General features: G+C 40.2%; 1 protein-coding gene across 1 annotated transcript; it reads right to left on the bottom strand.

Annotated features, from left to right (window-relative positions):
• Positions 1-213: 213 nt before the first annotated feature.
• SH2D1B (SH2 domain containing 1B) lies at positions 214-9,002 on the bottom strand. Its single transcript, XM_008920866.3, has 4 exons — positions 8,854-9,002; positions 5,521-5,584; positions 2,783-2,951; positions 214-405 (listed from the first exon to the last, which is right to left on the bottom strand). Exons 1-4 carry the CDS (start codon positions 8,985-8,987, stop codon positions 368-370), a joined length of 405 nt encoding a protein of 134 aa, XP_008919114.1. The 5' UTR covers positions 8,988-9,002; the 3' UTR covers positions 214-367.
• Positions 9,003-19,963: the final 10,961 nt, after the last annotated feature.

A 19,963-nucleotide genomic window follows, 5' to 3' on the forward strand; every position in this document is an offset into this window, starting at 1 on the left:
GCACATTCATTTATTGTATTTATATTACTGCTTTCTAACAGAATATTCACTCTAGCAGTCTACATCCTGGACAGTTTTCTAGCTAAAAAAACCCAAAAGACACATACCTGGACACAGATACCTTCCTACGTATGTGTGTGTCTGTTATAAAAAATAATTCTTTTATTGCTGAGCAAAAATACATAGTAGCTTGTACTGGATCTAATGGGAGAAAATACAGCTGCTCTGACAGTCTGCAAAAGGAAGAGAGTAATTCCAATGGTAAAGACCCACAGAGGATGCCCAGCTGGCAGCTCTCTCCAGCCGATCCACTGCACTGTGGCACAGCCTGAAATGGCAGCTTCCCAAATCGTCAGGCACAGATCCTTCACGGTAAGACAGTGACATAATCGGCGTCATCAATTTCTGTAAAGTATTAGATAAAAACAAAACAGGATGTTGTCATTGCAAGTGGCCCTTCTGAAAGGCCCCAGTAAGCAGGGTGGTCTGTGGCAGGGCGGGTGTCAGTAACTCAATTTTGTTTCTCACTATTCTCTCTGCTGTTGCAGGGTCAATGTTTAGGCCCCCTGTCCTGTGGACTGGGTTTGCCAGCAGCCCACACAGAGGCAAATCCTGCATTGCCTTTTCTGAGCCATGAAGCTCTGTTATAAACAGTTGTATCCGTGTGAGACCCCCTTCTTCCTGAGGAGCAGTGAAATGTTGGAAATCATTCATACTTGGTAAATCAGATCAATAGCCCAGATATCTGTGACTATCTCATAACACATCCTTTCTTCTTTAAATAAATACCCAGGAGAAAAGGTCTCATCCCAACCAAGGCAGGAGAGCCTGAAGAAACCCTTTCTCTCTTACACTTTGTTCAGATTTATTATGCTTTTTGAGAAGCCAGGGAAAAAGCAGAAATTGCACGCTTGGGACTCAAAACTCCACTATGGAAACTTACTGCTCTTCAGGCAGCCACTCTCAGACAAGCTGTTCCTAGGCTAGAAAACAAAAGTTCAGAAATCTCCAACCACCAGGATCGTGACTCCAGTCCCTTGAGGTGTTCCACTGGTAGCACTGGAGCGCTCAGTCCCACATGTGCAGCAAAGCCAGCTGCTGGTGCAACATGAGGGACTGGGACAGGAAAATACAGTGCTTGCTTTGGGGAGCACTGCGGTGTGTTGTGAGGTGCCTGTGTTTCAGGGGGATCCATCATGACATTAACCTGAGCTCCCCTTGTGACCACGTAATAATGCAGTTCTGAGGAGAAAGTTTGGACTGCTGGATAAGTGAAATTTAAATTAAAATTGAATAACAACAATTCCAAAGTACTTGGATTATTTCTAATAGCCTCCATTTTTATGGACAACCACAAATATTTTGACAGTGAAATGAAAGGGTTTGTTTTCCTCCCTATGTGTCCAGAACAGAGCATTGTGCATCTACTAGAAAAATCCTTGTTGCAGGACCAGACAATAAAATATGTATTACACCTGATATTTCCTAAAAACATATCCATGCTACTGCAGTATTTTCCAGCTCCCCAGAGCAGCAACGGTAAGATACTATAAAAACGTTTTTAGAGCAAATGTGGCCTATCTGCCTTCTGATGCAGGTGACAAGGTGATGTTGAAGACATGGGAAATACCTCTCTGCTGCTGTTTCCCTCAGTCTGTTGGGCTCAGGGAGCGCCAGGACTGTTGCAGGGCTGTTGTGTTCAAAAAACGCAGTAACTGCAGCACAGAGAGGCTGCCCCACACCACTGCACTGAGCTATTGTTAGGCGTGAGATGTAAATCACACAGCAGATTGGAGACTTATAGGTTTTGTTTCCTTTACAGTAATGGTACTTAATGAAAGGATTTCCCTTGCTCACGTGTTCCCTGGCTTTGACTCTTGTCACAGTCAGAGGACACTGAACAGTTTCAGGGTTATTTTTCAGCCTGTGGCCTGATGGATGCTGCAGCTGAGCACAGCACAGCAGTAACATGAAGAGTGGCTTTCAGAGGTGTGTGAGGGGTACTGGCAAGTTACCAATAGCATGTCCAGTCATTCCTCCCAAAACAAGGCTGTTTGGATTGACATGGGGCTATAGAACATTCTAAAGTTTTATGAAAACCTGCACCTTTATTGCATCTATTTCCATAATTCTGTCATGTAGAAATATCATATCCCTGTCTTACACCTGAGACTCATGAGCACAAATTAGCAGAAGAAGATCAATGAGAGGCTGAACTCTCTGGTTCCAAATCTGTGATTCTGAGTACCAGGCTATATGCTTATTAATTAGTCATATTTTAATACAAATCACAATTAATTACAAGATGACTGGTTTTTTTCCTTCTTTTTTTTTTCTTGCTCCCCTCCCCCCCCTAGTCTCAGAAATAACTGAGTTAGTTTTTCATGTAAAAATAGCTTAGAACCTGGACAATGAAGGTAAAGGACAGCTTCAAGTCCCAGTGAAGTGCAAGGGCCTGCTGGCACCTCGGCAGAACCACATTGGGTAAAACTGGTTCTCAGCCTTCCCTAGCTTAGAAATGTCAACATCCATGAGGGATTGAGATGTGGGCAACATCATGATTCTGTATCTCTCACAATTTTAATTTTTTAATTTGTAGTGGATGAGGGTAAGTAGCTTAAGTGACCTGTGAGCTAAGAATAACCATTTTCAGTGAACATAAGAGAGAAGGGAGAACGTCGAACTTCTGTCCACATGAGAGGACATTTAGCAGCTATTTACCACAAACCTGTCAAAGCTGTCATCTTAGAAAAACCCACAAAGGCAGAGCTAAATTTCTCACCGCTATAAACCTTGTCTATTCCTGAGTTGAACCTCTGGCTTCTTTGCGAGGCCTTCTGTTTCTTCACTGGGTAGCGGAGGTTTGTTATTAGTCCTTGATCTGGCTTTTCAAAAGCATATATCAGGTCCTTTAATGTTCTGAAGATCCTCTCTGGAGCACCTTCAGAAGTCTGCAAGGAAAAGACAACAAAGTTTGTTTGCAACTGTCCTTCCCATGGAGTCCCCTAAATGAAAGGAATTATAGGTTGCTTCTTATTTACCAAGGACCTGTTCGTAAACAGGTTTGGTGACAGAATATTGTACTGTCCTTAAAACACTTGGGACACCTGTTTGGTAGCATTGATTTGGCACTGAGAGTAACCTCCCTCATCTTTTTTATTTTTTCCCCAAAAGAGCATACATTTATAATATTGGTGTAGATGTGGGCTGCAGCAACCCACAACAGCAGAGCACCAAAGAGAGACAGCATTACACACTCCCCACTGGTCTTAGAGCATAAGTTTAGGGATAACATATTTAGTTCTCACTTAAAATGTTGTATTTAAATAACTATGTAACAAACAGGAGCCAAACTTTTACAAAATGTCAGCACTGTCAAGTATAGGACATGTGCAGTGGTGGCAGATGTGTCTGAGGATCCGTACAAAAGCCCCCAGCTTTCAGTATCAGGCAGGGGTTTATTGTCTGTCCAGCTTTGTAACTTGCCTTGGAGACTCCTGAGGCTAAAAATGGAGAATGGTACTCCTTAGGGGAGCAACAATGTTCTCACAGCCTGCTTTTGAAGTGTGGGTTCATACAACAAGACCGAACTGCTTCCATGGCACAGCCCCACAGGAATTTGTACTCAGACTTTACAGTGCTGGTGACTTCAGGGCCAGACAGTGAGCACATCAATCAGCTCTAATCACAGCAAGCATCCTCATTAAAAGTGAACGGGGCTGTGGATTCAGTTAATTCACCATCTAACAAAGAAACGTGTCTTTATTTTCTTTGGTTTTCCGCATCCTTTATCTTTCATTCAGCCCTGTATGGACTTTGTGCCACTGTCTCTGTGTACAAGATCTGGCTGGGATGGAGTTAACACTCTTTGTAGAAGCCTGGATAGTGCTGTGTTTTGAAAGTGTGACTAAAACTGTGGATAACACACCCATGTTTTGGTTGTTGCTGAACAGTGCTCATGCAGCCTTCAGATTGTTCTTTTTTTCACATTTTGCTTCCCTAGTGAGTAGCTTGAGGGTGTGCAACATGCTGGGAGGTGACACAGAAGGACAGCAGATCTGAATGTGCCAAAGGGCTATCCTATCCCACGCCATGCCATGCCATGCCATGCCATGCCATGCCATCCCATCCCATCCCATCCCACACTGTGATCAGCAATAAAAGCCCAGGGAAAGTGAAGAAGTTTGTGTTATGGCATTTGTCTTCTCATGTAAACATTGTGTTTACATGATGTTTTCTAGGAGGTGGCCGCCTCCTGATGTGAAGGGGTGACTAAATTCCATCTTTGCTTTGCTTGCATGCACAACTTTGCTTTACCTATTTAAATGGCCCAGGAGTTTCCTCACTTTTGATCTTCATGTTCTCTTCCCCCCGCCTCCCCTGTTAGGCAGGGCAAGGAATGAGCAGCTGTGGGGGTGCTTAGCTGCTGATGGGGACAAACTACCACACTCTAGAAAGCTCGTGGCTGAATCTGGCCTTTAAAAACCCCCAAACAGTCTCTCCTCCACCATCAGTATATTATTTCAGTCTAGTTTAGTAAGCCCAAACAATCTGACTTAAAATTTTGAAGAACAAAACTCTTCTTTCACATTCTTGGCAAAACCTTGTAAAGAAAAGTGGGTTTGAAAAAACTAAAAGTGTCTGAGTTATTACCTGCTGGTAGGAATGACAGCAAACCCCGCTACCATGGCTATAGTCCAAAACATACTATTTTTTTAAACAAACCATTCTTCTTCATGGCAAATTGCATCTTTCATACATTAGTGGAAAACCACTAATAAGCAATAAATTACCAGCCTGTGAGAGCTTGGCATGTTTTTTATGAAGTGATTTCCTCGTTCCACTTAAATGCTACTTAATTGTTGGCAGTCCTTTTGGCTGTCTTACTACATGCAGGGTAGGGAGCCAGCTTTATGGGCGTCCTCTCACATTGCCTGGGGATTTGATTGATGCAGTAGTCTGCTCTTACACTTATCTTTTCTTGAATAAGCAGCATTATCTGCTGCTTCATCACTTCAGGTGCTTCACAATCACACAGAATTATAGATCCTCTAAATGAAAAAGATCATTGCAATATTCCAGATCCCTATGAGATGCTGTGTGCGATGGCAGAGCTTTCAAGTAGAAAGAGCTAATTAGGAACAGGAGCAAGTAACAAAAATGATAGATTTTTCTTCAGTGATATCAAAAAGAAATGGTCAAATCAGAAAGCAACTGGTTAATAAATAATAGATCTGCTTAGATTATAAGGAAGTTCTACAAAAACAGTAGCTACTTTTGAGCTCATATGTAATAATAAATATAACATCAGAAAGACAAGAAATGAGTAGAGAAGAAAGCAAACTTGTAAATATTTTCTATGGTATTGTGTTTATGTATTTTTTTTAAATCTATGATCTATGATAGATCAAATTATCATACACTAAAATGATCATTGATCAACTATGATCTTTTAATCTATGATTTTTAAAATTTAAGATCTTTAGTGCAATCTCTAGGTATATAATGAGAGTTACTCACCTGTATTCTAAAATATCCTTGGTGCTCCCTGAAGATACGGTAAGTGTAGACGAGGTTTTCAAAGCTGTGAAAAACATAGTTGTATACATAATACACCACATTTGTAACTAAGTGCAAGACTAGAGATATCTTCAAACAGGAGATAGTATTACAGATATGAGAAGTTGTGCAGTAAAATTCAATGAGACAGAGGCAGAAAAGCAAAGCAGAAGATTGCAAAAAAACAGAGATTGCACAATGAGTGAAGGTTTAATATCTTGAAATACAAGATTACTCTAACTAGGAGTTTCCAAGAATTTATGAACTAAACCTAAAACACAGACCTTTTATAAGCATAATTTGATTCCACAGACATCATCTCCTCTTATCTGTCTTCTTATCCTGCTCTAGTGTGATATCTCCCTGAACTTCATTTTGATATTCTATCACAAGAAAGCTGTTGAATTCTTGGAGAGATGTTAGTAGAAAACGGCCTCCAGTCACCAGGACCCAGAAAATTACTGCATTGCTCCTACTTCTAAGAAAATTGTTCTTCCTTTATATTTCCCAGGTTTTTAATTACTGTTATTTTTAATAACATGCAGGTGTTTGAACACTAAGGCTACTGATGTCTTTGGATGTAATTTGTCAGCAAAAATTAAAGCTTTATCAAGTACTGCGGTGGCAGCAACTCAAGAGGTGAACTCAAGATCGTGACTGTGATGAAAAAAGGCAGCAGAGTTGCAAAAAGATGTACACCACAAATAAGTGAGAGGGTTGGGGAGCGGGGAGCAGTGTCTGAAAACAAGTTCTTTTAACTGGTATGCGTGTTCATCGAAAGAACTTTAGCTGTGGCTAAGTGAATTGAGCTGTCTTGAGTGGGAGAATCTTAGGGTGAAAACCTGTATCAGGGGACTTGCACATAAATAAAGAGTTACCCTGAAATAAACTGCTTTGTTTTGCAAAAAGAGTTACTCTGGACTGAGATCAGGAGAAGGCTTCCAGTTATAATAGATTTATTTTAATTCAAAGAGTGGTATCACAAGGATGCATGTTTTCTTCTTGATATACCTGTGGAAATCCACATGTTCCTTGCTTAAGAGTACTTTATGAATGTAAGTGCTCATTTTTTGAACAAAGACAGAGAAGTGAGAAAAAAATACCAGAAACTGGTAATTTTTGTAACTCATTTTTTACCGATCATCTAAATTTTAAAAGGTTACTGCCTGGATATTATTTAGCTACTGTACCTTTTATTAAATAAACATGAAACTACCATTAGAAAGGAAACTTCTGTTTCCACATTAACTACTAAATGCTTATCAAGAGCTGGTAATAGAGTACAAATTAATATTACCTGGCCTAGGCACAGGGGAGATCCAGTGGCAGAAAATCAAGGTGAGAGGATAATGATGTTGAATCATAAGGAAAGCAGTAGCAAGTGCAGTAGATCTTGACTGAGGCACTGTCAGAGACCTGGGACAGTTTTGGATGAAAATGACAGTGTGCTGTGGAGGAAGATGTATCAGCAGAGCTGTGCACCATGATTTGTTAGAGAAGAGATGCTTTTGAATTGGTTCACACCATTCTGACTCCCAGATTCTCCATGGAAGTCCACTCCTCCCCATATCCCAATAATAGAGAACAAAAAAAGGTTGGTTGTTTGCAAGTGGATCAGGATCTCTGCCCAGGGATCAGCTAATTTGAGAAAGGTGCATCAGTTTGTGCATCAACCATGTCAGGTGCTAAGCAAAGTTTCAAGATGCAATTCTAATCCAGAAGTTGTCTTGAAACAGCACTGAGAGTTTCAGTGTTGATCTCCCCCAGTTTTAGGTCTGCTTTCCTCTGACTATTGAACTGCCAGGAAGTCCAGTCTCTGAGGCAATTCTCAGCCAACACACTGTTACCATCCCACGTGCTATCTGAAGATAGGCCTTGCTTTTACCTGTTACACCACTGCTGCCACTCCTTCAGTTTAACTATTGCATTTATTAATGTATGAGTTACAGTCAAATGCACTAAACACTAATGTTCTCTTAGTTTTTAACACTAAAAACCCACAGAGGCAAGCTGGAAGTCACATGGTTTTTTGCACGCCTGCCTAGATATCACACTGTGACAGACCAAAGCATGTCTGCAAGATATCACAAGTTAAATCTACCTTGCCCTTAACAAAAAAAAAAAGCAGACAAAAAAAGCCCAACCCAAACAAAGCAAAAAAACCCAAAAGGGACATTTGTCCCTTTTGTACCTTCTGACAGGGTACGCAAGCCCATTCCCTCCCACGCTCCTTGTCGTCCTCTCACCCCCTACATTGTCTCATTCCACACCACAGTGAAAGCAGGTTCCCATAGTTCCCTCCCTGAGGGCTCTGTTTGTCCCCCACTTGCTATTTCCCTTCTCCTTTTTCTGTCCTTGCGCAGACCTCCTCTCTTCTATCTACCAACCCTATAGTACTACGTTTTTCTCTCCCTTTTTCTCCCTTCTCCTTTGATTCGTTTCATAAGAAATGCATTTTTAGTCATTGATAAAACAATTTCTTGTATTTTTGAATTAATTAGATGTGCTGTTAAAAATTTTTGATGTCACGCTCAAACACATCCTCATGGAAAGTGTAAAACCTCACAGGTTCAAGCAAGGAAAGACCTAGATTCTAATTTATAAACTTTAATACATTAGGAACAGATCAATTATATATGAGAAGTGTAAAACAACCTTCTTGACAGGGAAATAAAAGTGCTATTCCCTACAGGAGAAGAAAATAATAAAATTTTAATTGTAGTAATTAAAGTTAAGGACTAGAAGTAGCAATTTTTTATGCCCATCTTGTCCGTGGATTTGTCATATGAATTCAAACAGGAGTTTGTAACTTTCTGTCTCAGCTTATATTCTTATTTCAGGTAAAATTCCTTTGAAACACAAGGGTAATCTTTCATCAGGGAGAAATTCTACAAAGAAGGAAGTGTTTTGTAGCACACTATGAGACTTTTCAGTCTCTCAACAGTGCTAAAATGCTGTTTACTCATCATTACAGAGGCAGTTACTTTGAGTAAGGTTCTTAACATGTTTTGGCAGGCTAAGCTATTTTCTTTGGGCTCCCCTTAATGTCTGCAGAGAGAGACCAGCACCAACAGATTACAGTTCATTTATTGTCTGTTACATAAAATATTTTTTGCAAATTCCATCCTCTATCCACTTACTGTAAAGGAAGCCTAAGATGACCGGCACTACTTGAATGCATAGACACACTCCCTTGGGGTCTGTTAGAGAAGAACCATTAGAGTTAGAGAAGATGAATGTTCCCTTTGGATCCATCTGAAAACTGGCTAAAAAAATCAGTATTAGAGTACTTACAAAATACACAGACACAAGGCTCCTTCCACGCTCTCGCTCTCTCGTACTAAATAGCTACCATTCTTTCTCTTCTTGGCCAGCAGTTCTTCACAAGTTCTTCTTGTTATCTTTCCATGAAAAAATGGCAACTCCATGGACAAAAGAAAACAAGGTATCTTGCCTTTCAAAGCAATTCCAGAGGAAGTCAGAAGCCTGGCATTAAAAGAAGACTTATTCCAAGAGCAGCTGCCTGCAGAGAACTGAAACTGGAGGCACTAAGTACACACACGAGTTCTTCTGTGTTGTTCACTGACCAGTCCAATGTGAGGCTGGTTAGCAGCTGCTGCTCACAGCTAATAAATGCAGTGAAGGCAGGAAAGGGTTGGTCTACATTGGTTGCCATCCACATCAAAAAGGTATATAACTGTTGAGTTATATACCACACCTCTAAGTTATGGAATAACTAAGTTGACACCAGAGTATGGTTATCTTTTTAAGTTAACTTTTTATGTTTAAAGTGGCTCAAAGCCCTGCAAATAGGGTCGTATGCTACAGGAATAAGTCAGGACTGTATAGAGAAGGAGAAAATTATCTAAAGAAACTCTTGACTTTTTTATTCAGAATTAATTGGTGAATTTGAGAAGAGAAAATGAGTGTTTGTGATGTTCTAATCAGCCTCAGTCATGAAGCCATAGAAAGTTCCAGAAGAGACTTGGCAATTCTCTGTTCATGCAGAGGTTTAAACAAATTTCATCAAAATAAGCTGTAGAACTACACAAGGTGTTTAATAGAGAAACAGTGTGAGGTGGAGGGTTTCTCCCTGGCTGGCTTCTTGACACCAGGCTGGGAAAAACAACCTGTGAAAAAAACGAGGTAAATTCTGACCAAACACTGTAAGCAGGAGTACCCATGTTGTACATGCAGCTATTACTTTCATGTTTCTTACTCTGACAACTTTATACACACAAAAATCTGATATTAACATTAGTGTATTTAACTGCAAGTTAATCATGCATGTCACTAAGATGATTTCCAGGGGTATCTTAGTTCAGGAATAAAGCAATAAGGTACTGTTTTGTCTCAAAGAACTTTCGAGACTTATAAAAAAAAAACATACCCTCAAAAGAGAAACTTAGAAATGGCAAGTCCAAAGTGACAGTAGAGCTGAGGTCTGTACTGCAGTCACCACAGATTGCAAACAAAACAAGTCCCCATCCCCAAGCGGATGAACTTGTGTCTGTACTTAGAACCTCCAATTTCCATTGTCTGCAGACAGCAGCATTTGGAATAAGTCTTCTTTTATCCCCTGAGGGGATGGGGATAGAGGTGTTGGGGGGAGATACCCTTTCCTTCCAAGTGTCCATAAGAGCATATGACAAATATTCTCCTTGCTTTGAAATACACTTGTATTTTCCTACCAGTTAAAACTGTTTGGGGCACATCTTATAAATAAACATTTTCCATGAGGTATTGTGAGGTGAATGGCTTTTCCAGAAGCCCAGCTCTGCAAAGGAAGAGCAGCAGCTGCTCAGCGGTGCCCTGCTTCAGGCAGATCCTCTCTCCTCAGCATTGAAAGGAAGATAAATGGGAAACAACTGCGAATTCCTCTTTCAGAAAGGTAATGACTAGATCTTCTTCACAATTTTCCCTAAAGACCTCATTATCTAGTGCAGAAATAGAAGACAGTAGTTTCAGTAGATCTTGCAGATCTGAATCCAGAAGTTACTTAAAGGGAAACAACAACCAGATGCTGCCCACTGATGGCTTAGTAGAGTGCTCCTCTGATGACAAAAAAACCTGGAGAAGGAGAAAGTGCTTGAGGAGAATTGGGGCCTAGGGTCTCCTTCCAGCGACAGTCACCATCCCCTGCTCTGACCACCTTCCTCCTCAGTTGTTTCCATGGCTCCCAGAGGGCACTCACGAATTAAGAGCATCCTTTTTCCTTACCTTACCTATCTGTAGTCTTTAAATGGGCCTGAGAATAGGAGCTTGATTTAAAAGCAGATATCATAGAAGTACACCAGAGAAAGGGGGCTGGGAAGGAGAAAGAAGAGAGAGGCTATAAATACAGTGCGGTCTGTCACTAAACTACAAACATGATTCTGTGACCAGGCACAGGAACTTTACATTGTGTCTTGTATGCTTACATATATATATATGTGTGTGTGTGTGTGTGTTTTGCTCTGACACTGGAGGGCAAAAATGCACAGCTTCTGGGAAAAATAAAACAGGACTTGCAGTTCCCAGCCTGGGATACCTGCTGATGGAAGGGGAGGTGAGATTTCCTGGTCAATCACCTCAGAGCTGCGCTGTGAGCCTCAATACAGCTTGTACCATACAGCATTGAGTCTTCATTATGTATGTTGGGATCACATAACAATATATTTCCACAAGCCAAATTTAGCTGTAAACTCTGAGCAAACATTTCCTAACAAAGTATTTATGGCTTAACAAATTTAGCAGGTATTTTTGGCTTACACAAACCTGCATACCCAGGCTGCCTTCTCAGCTGAGTCTGAGGGGTGGTCAGAAATATGAGCTGGTGGTATCAATTGTGCTGAGATCTGTGATGAGAGGCCTGGGAAGGTAGAATGGCAGTGATGTCCCAAGGCAATGGGGCTTGAGTGGTTGAGGCAGTCACACCAGGCTGAGCCTCTAGGCATTATCACTCAGATCTTAGCTACACCAAATCAAGCAATGACTGTTGTGAGTCTGCTCTTAAAATCATTTTACTCCATTCCAAAATAGGAATTGGTCTGTTTTTTTCTTCTCATCTACTGAAGGAGATTTCACAGTTTCTAGGATAGCCTCCTTGCAGCGACTAACTAGCCTTTCAGATGATAGAGAAAAGGGGAAAAGCAAAGTTCTTTTTCCTGGTAGACTGCTTCTTGGCCTGCTTCTACCATAGCATAGAAAAAACTAATAGAGTATCACTTCCTAAAAATCTTTGTATGTCAAAAGAATTACATCCTTTAGTCAAGTTTTTTGTTTTATGAAGTTAAGGCAATCGATTCCTGCAGTCTTTTCCCACAAGCCACATTTTCTGGCAATTGTTCTCTTTACTTTCTCTGACACCACCTTGGCTAAAACTTGTATAGAATTTGATGCCTACAAATGATCTAAATCTTTTGATTAGAAGAACAGGATAGTTAGCCACTCTTCCTTTGACAGAACAGCTGTTAGAGAAACAAGACCTGCAACATTTTGGAAGCAGTGTTGAGTCCTAGTTGACCATATATCTAATTGGTTTTCTGCCATTCTATTACCTTTACTAATTTTCATTTTTTTCCCCTCTTGTAATCATAAAACTTAGTGGGGCCATTTCAGAGTGAAACCTCATGTTATCAAGCACACTTTGGGCCATGGTTTTACATCTCCTGGCTGTAGTTCTAACATAGCAAAGCTCTTGATAGTGCTTTCTGTCAGGATAGGAAATCTGAGGAAGAGCTAGGCTGCTTGACAACACTGAGAGTTAAGCATTCATCAATACTCAGGGAGAATGTGGGATACCAGGGTTAGATTGAAAGTGGAATACCACGGTTAGATTGAAAGCTGTATTCAAAAGCAGCTAAAAGCAAAACCAATGTGCTTGAACTGTTGTGAATAAAGCAGGAAGCTGAAGGGTCATTTGTTATTTGACCAGAAAAAAGAAACAACCACAAAATAAGAAAACAGAAAGTAAGTTCTGAGAATCTGAGTCTCCTGACAGCCTGAGATCTCATTGAGCTATGTTGTTAGGCAGTCACAGTCCTGTAGCTACTGTACAAACAGAACCAATTAGGTTTTTGCAATAAGTACCACTATAGCAAGAAATTACCTCTTATTTTGCAAAATTCACGAATGTAGCATGATATTTACACCAGTCTGTATTTTTGCAATGTGCTGTGTCTGGGTACAAATGGGGTTTTTTTTGGTATTTGTTGATGATAAGATTTAATTTATACCAAAAGAAAAATCATTTTGTAAATTCAAGAAGAAAATTGAACTACTGTGTCTATTAGTTACAGATTGCTGCTAGAGCTCTCTGTGGAGCCCCAAGGCATCAGAGCTCTGCCATTAACATTCTAATAAAATGTAAACCTAGGAGGAAAAGTCTGTTTTATAACCCTCTTAACGTATTGCCTTTTTTAAATAAAAGTAAATTGAAAATGATAATTGAAAATTAAAATGATAATTCAAAACTTATCTGTGCTAAAAATTGAATTAAAAAGTCACAGAACCAAACAATTAAAAAAAGTTATATAAGATTTATGAGTAAGTGTAAGTAGTGGGTTCTGGTTTTGAAATTATCTAGAATTTTGCTTAAAAATTTACTTGCAAGATAGAGCTGCAAAAGAACATTTTCCTTCTCACTGGCAACCATGCTCTCAGGGTTCACAGTGATCCATATGCAATTACACTCTGAGCTTAGAATAGCTGCAATTGTTGTATTTAAGTGTTATGACCTGCCCCTGAGACAGGGTAACAGGTTCTTTTTAATAGATTCCTTGGGGTGAATTAGAATGAAATGACACTGAATGACTGGTGTATATATAAGGCAGATTTATTTTAAAATTATTTAATTGCAGCAGAAAGGAGTTATGTAGCAGTTTTGGTTCTTTTCTGTAAAAATATAAAAATATCACATCCTGAAAATTCATCTCCTAAAACATCATTCATTGATATTGAATATCACATAAATCAATTAAAGATCATAAAGCCCCCAAAATACTGCCTTCCTGTTAAGAAATATGCAAATAAAGCTGTGGGAAATGACAAAACTCACATGTAATCACATTTTTATACTTCTTATGAATACTCTCTCAAGTATAACTACAATATAAAGCTTGTAGCTTTTGTCCTAATATTTTACAAGACTCTGACTACAGTGTTCATCTGTCTACATCTAGAGTCACATTAACACTGACATCTTTTTTACCTTCTGAATTTACTCTTACTAACAGATCTTTTCACTGTTACTAATATTTTCTCACTCATTAAGTTGCCAATGTCCTGTCCAGAATGCTGTGTACATGGAACTACAGCTTGCCACTTTGGAAGGGCGCTGCTGTTTTCTCGTCTTTGCATAATATTGAAAACAATGCTTCCCCCCCCCCCCCCGTAATGAAAAACAAATGAGAATGATGCAGAGCTCTTCAGAGGGCTTTTGTATAATTTTCTAAACCACTTTAGATGCCAGCATTTAATTATTATCCTTCAACTACCAAACTTCCTTCACATATTCCTTTGCTGATGGTCTGGACAACACTAGAGAGGGTGATCAGAGAACAAGGCTCTCCAAGTACACAATGCAGTACATACACAGGACAAAATGATGGTCTAAACTCTCAAGAGTTTACCAAGCAAGCTCATACAGATTCTGGGCTTGAATTCATGTCTTCAAGCAAGGCAGACAGACATGAATCCCCATACAGAGGCTTATACTTGAAAGTACCAATTAGGCAAATAAATGAGAGTTTCAGTCATAGATGTAGGAATAATGGGGTCAAAAGAATAGGCTAGGAGAAATGTTTGAAGGAGAATTTGTGGAGCATATCAAAAGCAAAGAAAGCATTTAGACTGCCCATCTCATTTGAACCAAAAGCTGTTTTTTGTCTCACAATCAACGATGGTCACTAGCAGATATGTAGAAGGAAGTGTAAGAAATACACTTTTTTATATAAAAGTGAATACAGTTCTTGTGAAAGAGAAGATAAATACTATGGAAGGACAGCTAGGATAAGAACCTTATCAACAGGGAGCATAAGTGAGATCCTGTTAGGAGTCCTTAAAGTGAGGAACACTAAAGCCACTGGAAGAGTGACTGATGTCTCAAAGACAGTTACAGGTCAGTGAGTGAGGTAAGCTACACATGAAGGAAAAGGTAGAGGCAGGGCAACAAAGGAGGGAAAGGAAGGGAGCTAGGGGAAAAAAAAAGAGATGGGTGAATGAAACAAAACTTGATTTTCTGTAAAAACAATCAAAGGCTGATGAGGATAAAGTAAAAGGGAAAGTGTTTCAAGACCACTTAACCTTATTTTGTTTAAGGACATATGAGCAAACATTGATCACGCGACAGGTGATTCATTAGAGCAGTACAAAGGGTTACTACTGTGACTTTCATGAACTGCACCGCAGGATGGTTTCCCTACACTGTTTCAGCTTCTCTGATCAAATTCACATGGCTAGTTTTGATCTTCTCCAGCACAGCTGTATTTGAACAGGGGAACTTTTCTTCCAGGACAGCGTCTAAAAGCGACCTGAGTGGAGGCCATGTGAGGATTCCCACCTGTTCTGTGGCTTTCAGAGACTAAGAGCTTCATGCTGGTACATTACTATTTGCCTGTAAAATCACTTGCCTCTCTCAGTGGGAAATATAATCTCTAATCCCTATCTTGTCTTCTATTAGTTTTCATTATTTTGCAAATAGTTGGATGAAGATTTAGGAAACTAGATTATAGTTTAGCACTTCAGCCAAAATCAGCTCTTATAGACCCCCAAACTAGTTAGAGAACCTTTGTTCTTTTTGCCATAAATTAATAGAGGCCAACATTAATCAAGGCCTTTGTGTTTTTACAGCATGCCTAGATTTGAAGTGCTGAGCCAGGGAGGAACACTTTTTCTGTCGCTTGATTAAGAGGGAAAAAAGAAAGGAATAGAACTATGGCAGCGCAGCTGTAACAGAGTAACTCTTTCTGATGGACTTCTCAGTTTTGCTTCATTTTGACTCCCTTTGACAGATAAAGCTTCCCACTGCTACTGTTGTTACTATCAAATTCATATTCAAACCCAAATGCTCCATCTCACAGCGTGAAAGCTGAATGAAATGATTCTCTGGCTTGGTGCCTCTGAAAATAACTCCACTGCATGGGTTAAATTAATCATGAAGAAGGAAGCAGAAATGAAGATAAACCCCATGTGCACTTTGGTTTTTCTTTGGAAGTCTGGGAGTTTATCAACAAAGCTCGTTTAATTCCCATAGAGGAGGAAAAGAGTAAAAATTTGTGATCACATAAAGACTGTTATAATCTATATGTACAGATATGTTTCATTAAAAAGTAGCAAAATAAAACCTATTATGCAATTGTTCCTGTCTCAGCTCTTACCTCTGCAACCTGACATCCTGGCAGTATTCATGTGGCAAGCCCTCACTGTTTTGTTTGGTTTAGTCAGTCCTATTTGCAGGTCACTACCTCACTTCTGTGATCTAGAGAAGACATCCGTTTGGATATGAATTCACAAGGACCTTATCCTCTCAACTGTGAAGAAAAAAATTGTTGTAAGACATCACTTAATATATATGCAAAAAAATCCAAATGCTCTGCAACTGTAATTAGGACCAAGAGAAAGAAAACGCTGTTCAGTTTTCCCTTACAAACTGCAAAGGCCCTGAATGCAGCCCCCCATGGGGTGACTGGCATGGCTGCACGGGGCCCTGGGTGCTCCCAGGGGAGAGCAACCTGGACCTGGGAGCTGCTTTCAGTCAAGGCTCTTCCCAGAGTGGCCTGCCTGGTCCTAGTCATGGGTGCCAGCCTATTCCCAACTCTATGGAAAAAGCCCTGAACTTGTCTGTAAAACTATACAAGTGGAACATCTGGATTCACAGCAAAAACAGGTTTTACCCACAGATTTCCAAGAAAAACTGGAGATTATTAGTGGTATACTAAAAAGCAATTTTCAACAGAGCTATCAGGAGACTATCAAGTAAATCTTTTTTCTTGTGCATCCTCTGAGAGCCCAATCAGACCCCTCTGCTCTGTAGCCGTCGCTCTTTACTACATGGGCACTTTGTTTTAGTGAGGAGTTATTTCTTTATGGCTGAAAAATACAGAAGGTCTGTCACGCTGATTTGTCACTTCATGATTCATCAAATTGCCTTGTCAAACTGAAAGCTGCTCTGTAGGTTTCCTCAACAACTTCCATAAAATGACATCTCACTCAGCTTGTTACGGACAAATATGCAATGGTTATATCTAATACTGGGATAACAGCAGGTCGAGTAGACTTTGACTTTAGAAAGGTACTCAAGTGTTAAACTTGAGTTTAACAAGAACAAGTGAGAAATTCCTTTCATAGGGGGAAAGAAAACAGATTTCTGTATAATGTTACAGAATTTGTTCAGTTATTTGTTTTTAACTGCAATTAAATTATTTATAGAAACTAAGAAGGAACTAACAAAGTAACTGATATAAACCAACAAAACAAAGTGTCCTCCTGTCTGTGTTAGTGTATTATAATTAAGCAATACCCATCTATTTATATCTATCTAAAGAAAGGCAGAAGGTTTTTCCTGCTATTCTAAGAGTAGCCCTATGAAGAAGTATGAAGGGATGGGATCCATAATTGACACCAGGCTCGAGAGATTTCCTTGGGGCTCCCCTGTATATATTTTTGTTTGGGACATGCTGTTATTTTCTTTCCCCTTTTTACATTTCACTCAGCAGAGTTAAAAAAGGAAAAAAAAAGGGGAAGGTTTGTTTTGTCTTCACAGGAAGGAGTCAGGCTTAAGGGTACCCAAATACACTGCATCCCTTTTGCTTTGACTTCTCTCCTGGATTGAGGGTTACAGCAGGATGCTGAGGCCAGCCCCCAAAATTTTAATATGTCCCAGTTACATGGATCAATTCCAATCTTGTATAAGGTGGAAAAAAAAATTCTTATGTGTTAAAAGATAGGTACAGAAGGCAGCAAGGCAGGGATTTACACACCCACCTCTGTATGGGCCTGCCCTGGTTTCTTCAGAGGCAGGAGTGTGATGGTACAGGAGGAGCAGGGCTGCCCCATGGGCTGCACAGCAACTGCAGGAGCAAAAAGCAATGACATGGCCTTAACCAGGAACTTCTTTGGCTCTATCCTCCTAGGTGCCTCCAAGACAGACACTCTACCACTGCCTCAGGAAGGGCTGAGAACTTACTGTGTGCAGTCATAGTTATCAAGCTCCTGGCACCATTCTGCCTTCATTTCTCAAAGAGAAAAAACCCTTTCATGGACAAAAACAACATATTGATTTGAAGATATGATAGCTAACCAGCCCTTTGTGCTCATTCCCCAAGCAACAAAAAGCAAGGTCTGCCTCTGCCAGGGGAAGAGCAGTTTCTTTAAGATGTACTTTCAGGAGACACGAGTGTTGAATAGGCCCAGTGCTGCCTGCCAGTGATTTTTTCCTTAGCCCGCACAGTATTTTATTGTTACTATTCAGTTACCAGTCTCCATTTTCACTCTGTTTGAAAGGGAAAAATGAAGATTTTAAGTTTGAATGGTATGCAAAGAAGACACGTATTCAAGCATCTATAGCAGGATGCTTTGCCTAAGCTGGGGTACAGCAGCTCAAACTGTGTTTTATTTACAAGTTTTCAGTGATGGATTAAGCAAGGAGGGTCTGCCTTTCAGTGATAGATTGAGTAAAGAGGGTTTTTAGCATTGCAGAATGCTGAGACCAACCTGCCAAGTTGTCTTGAATTACACTCGTCATGAGAAAGTGCAAGACAGGTGCTTCCTGGCTGAGGCTGGCATGAGCAGGGATGTGCAGGCCCCGAGGGTGAAAAGACAGCCAAAAATATCGAGTAGAAGGAACCAAAGAGCTGATAACATCTCTTTCAGCAATAAAGCATATTTTGCTGAGTAGGCATAACAAGACATAATCTGAAACTGTATATGATTGACAGTCAATCATTTTATACTATAAAAGACCAGTCCCACTGTTTCATGGCGGGTATTTGCAGCTTACCTCCATAATGTGTGTGAAGATCCTTCCCTTGGGTGGGGATGCCCCTCAAGGATACCTCTGGAGGCTGGGTGAGAAACATCAATCTCTGTTTGATAACCTAGCTCTGATATTATTGATTTAATAAGAAGTGCACTATATTTGTAGTTTTATAGAGTAGTAAATAATTCTGATTAGAGCCTTTTGACTTTTTGACCTTTTGTCCTTTTACCTTTTTGCATTTTTTTTTTACATTTTTACCTAATCATTAACAATTTAAATAAATTGTTCAATTTATTCATATTGAATACCTGGTTTGCCATCCTTAATCCTGCAGGATAAACTTGTATAAAGGTTCAATTGCACCAATACAATTCTATAGACATAAACTGTTGACCAAGACTGGTGCTAGGATTGGATCCAGCCCCACCTAGACTTCTCTCTTGAGAAGAAGTCTAGAAAGCATGGGGATCTTTTTTGAACTTTGTGGCTCAATGGGAGGGTATCCATGATAAACTTTGTCTGAAGCTCCTATTTGGTTCTGTGACAGCATCCAGTGTAAAGGCTGTGGGTAGCTGTTGTCTCAGCTTTGAAATAGCTTTACAGACACTGAGAAAGGCTGGGTGTGAGATTGCCAGTATGGTGGAATTGCTGGGCTTTAGAAATAATTCATGAAGCCTTGCAGACTTCCAAACTTTCCTCTCCCTTCTCCTTCAAAGCACCAAGAGTATGAGGTGTAAACCAAAATGATAGCACCTCTGTGGACCCTGGGTTCCCAAATCCCCAGAAGTGGGGATTAAATGCAGTGTTTGCATCTTCTCCCCAGAGACAAGAGACGTAACCCAACTGATTTTGGATGCCTGACTGAATTACACAAACTATGGCCATGGAAGACCTATAGAACCACGTCACCCAGCTCCCAAAACTGACTCTTTCCCATCTGAATCCCAAATTGTGCATCACAGATGCAGACGACTGTTTATAGGGGCAGGTCTCAACTCATGCTTCAAGTCTCAGGAAAATTCAGATTGGCTGCTTGTCGTTACAGAACATTAATTAAATCTGTAAGTTTTAAAAAAACTATCAGAATATACTACTTTGTTACTTCTCTCCATTGCTCATCCCAGATTGTTTACTTTAGTCCGTCTGGTAAGTGGCTTTTGCCAAGCACTTGTAACCTGCAGTTTATAGGGCAGATCAGAATGCTCTTCAGACGCTGGTGCTGCTGTGCCTGCAGCATTCCCTTTCTCCCTCCTTCCCTCTCTTCCAATAGCTGTGAAGGCACAGGATAAAAACAGCATTAACCAATGCTGAGCACACAGGCTTCCCAGCACAACTCTAATCAGAAAGGTTGGAAATGCAAAGTACTTCCTATGGGAGCCTTACCTCCCACCTTGGTAAATACAGCAAGGAAAAGCATATGCCACCTGCATTCTCGTGGAAGTTCAC

Source organism: Manacus vitellinus, unplaced genomic scaffold, assembly GCF_001715985.3.
Source record: "Manacus vitellinus isolate BGI_N305 unplaced genomic scaffold, ASM171598v3 scaffold_34_pilon, whole genome shotgun sequence".
NCBI classification, from domain to species: domain Eukaryota; kingdom Metazoa; phylum Chordata; class Aves; order Passeriformes; family Pipridae; genus Manacus; species Manacus vitellinus.

What these genes read in the sequence shown, in the direction of transcription:
- SH2D1B (XM_008920866.3), bottom strand. Translation starts at nt 8,987, where the DNA reads ATGGAGTTGCCATTTTTTCATGGAAAGATAACAAGAAGAACTTGTGAA. An exon ending in GCCTTGTGTCTGTGTATTTT is followed by an intron (nt 5,585 to 8,853) that starts GTAAGTACTCTA and finishes TGTTTTTCACAG; the next exon opens with CTTTGAAAACCTCGTCTACA. An exon ending in AATAGACAAGGTTTATAGCG is followed by an intron (nt 406 to 2,782) that starts GTGAGAAATTTA and finishes AATACTTTACAG; the next exon opens with AAATTGATGACGCCGATTAT.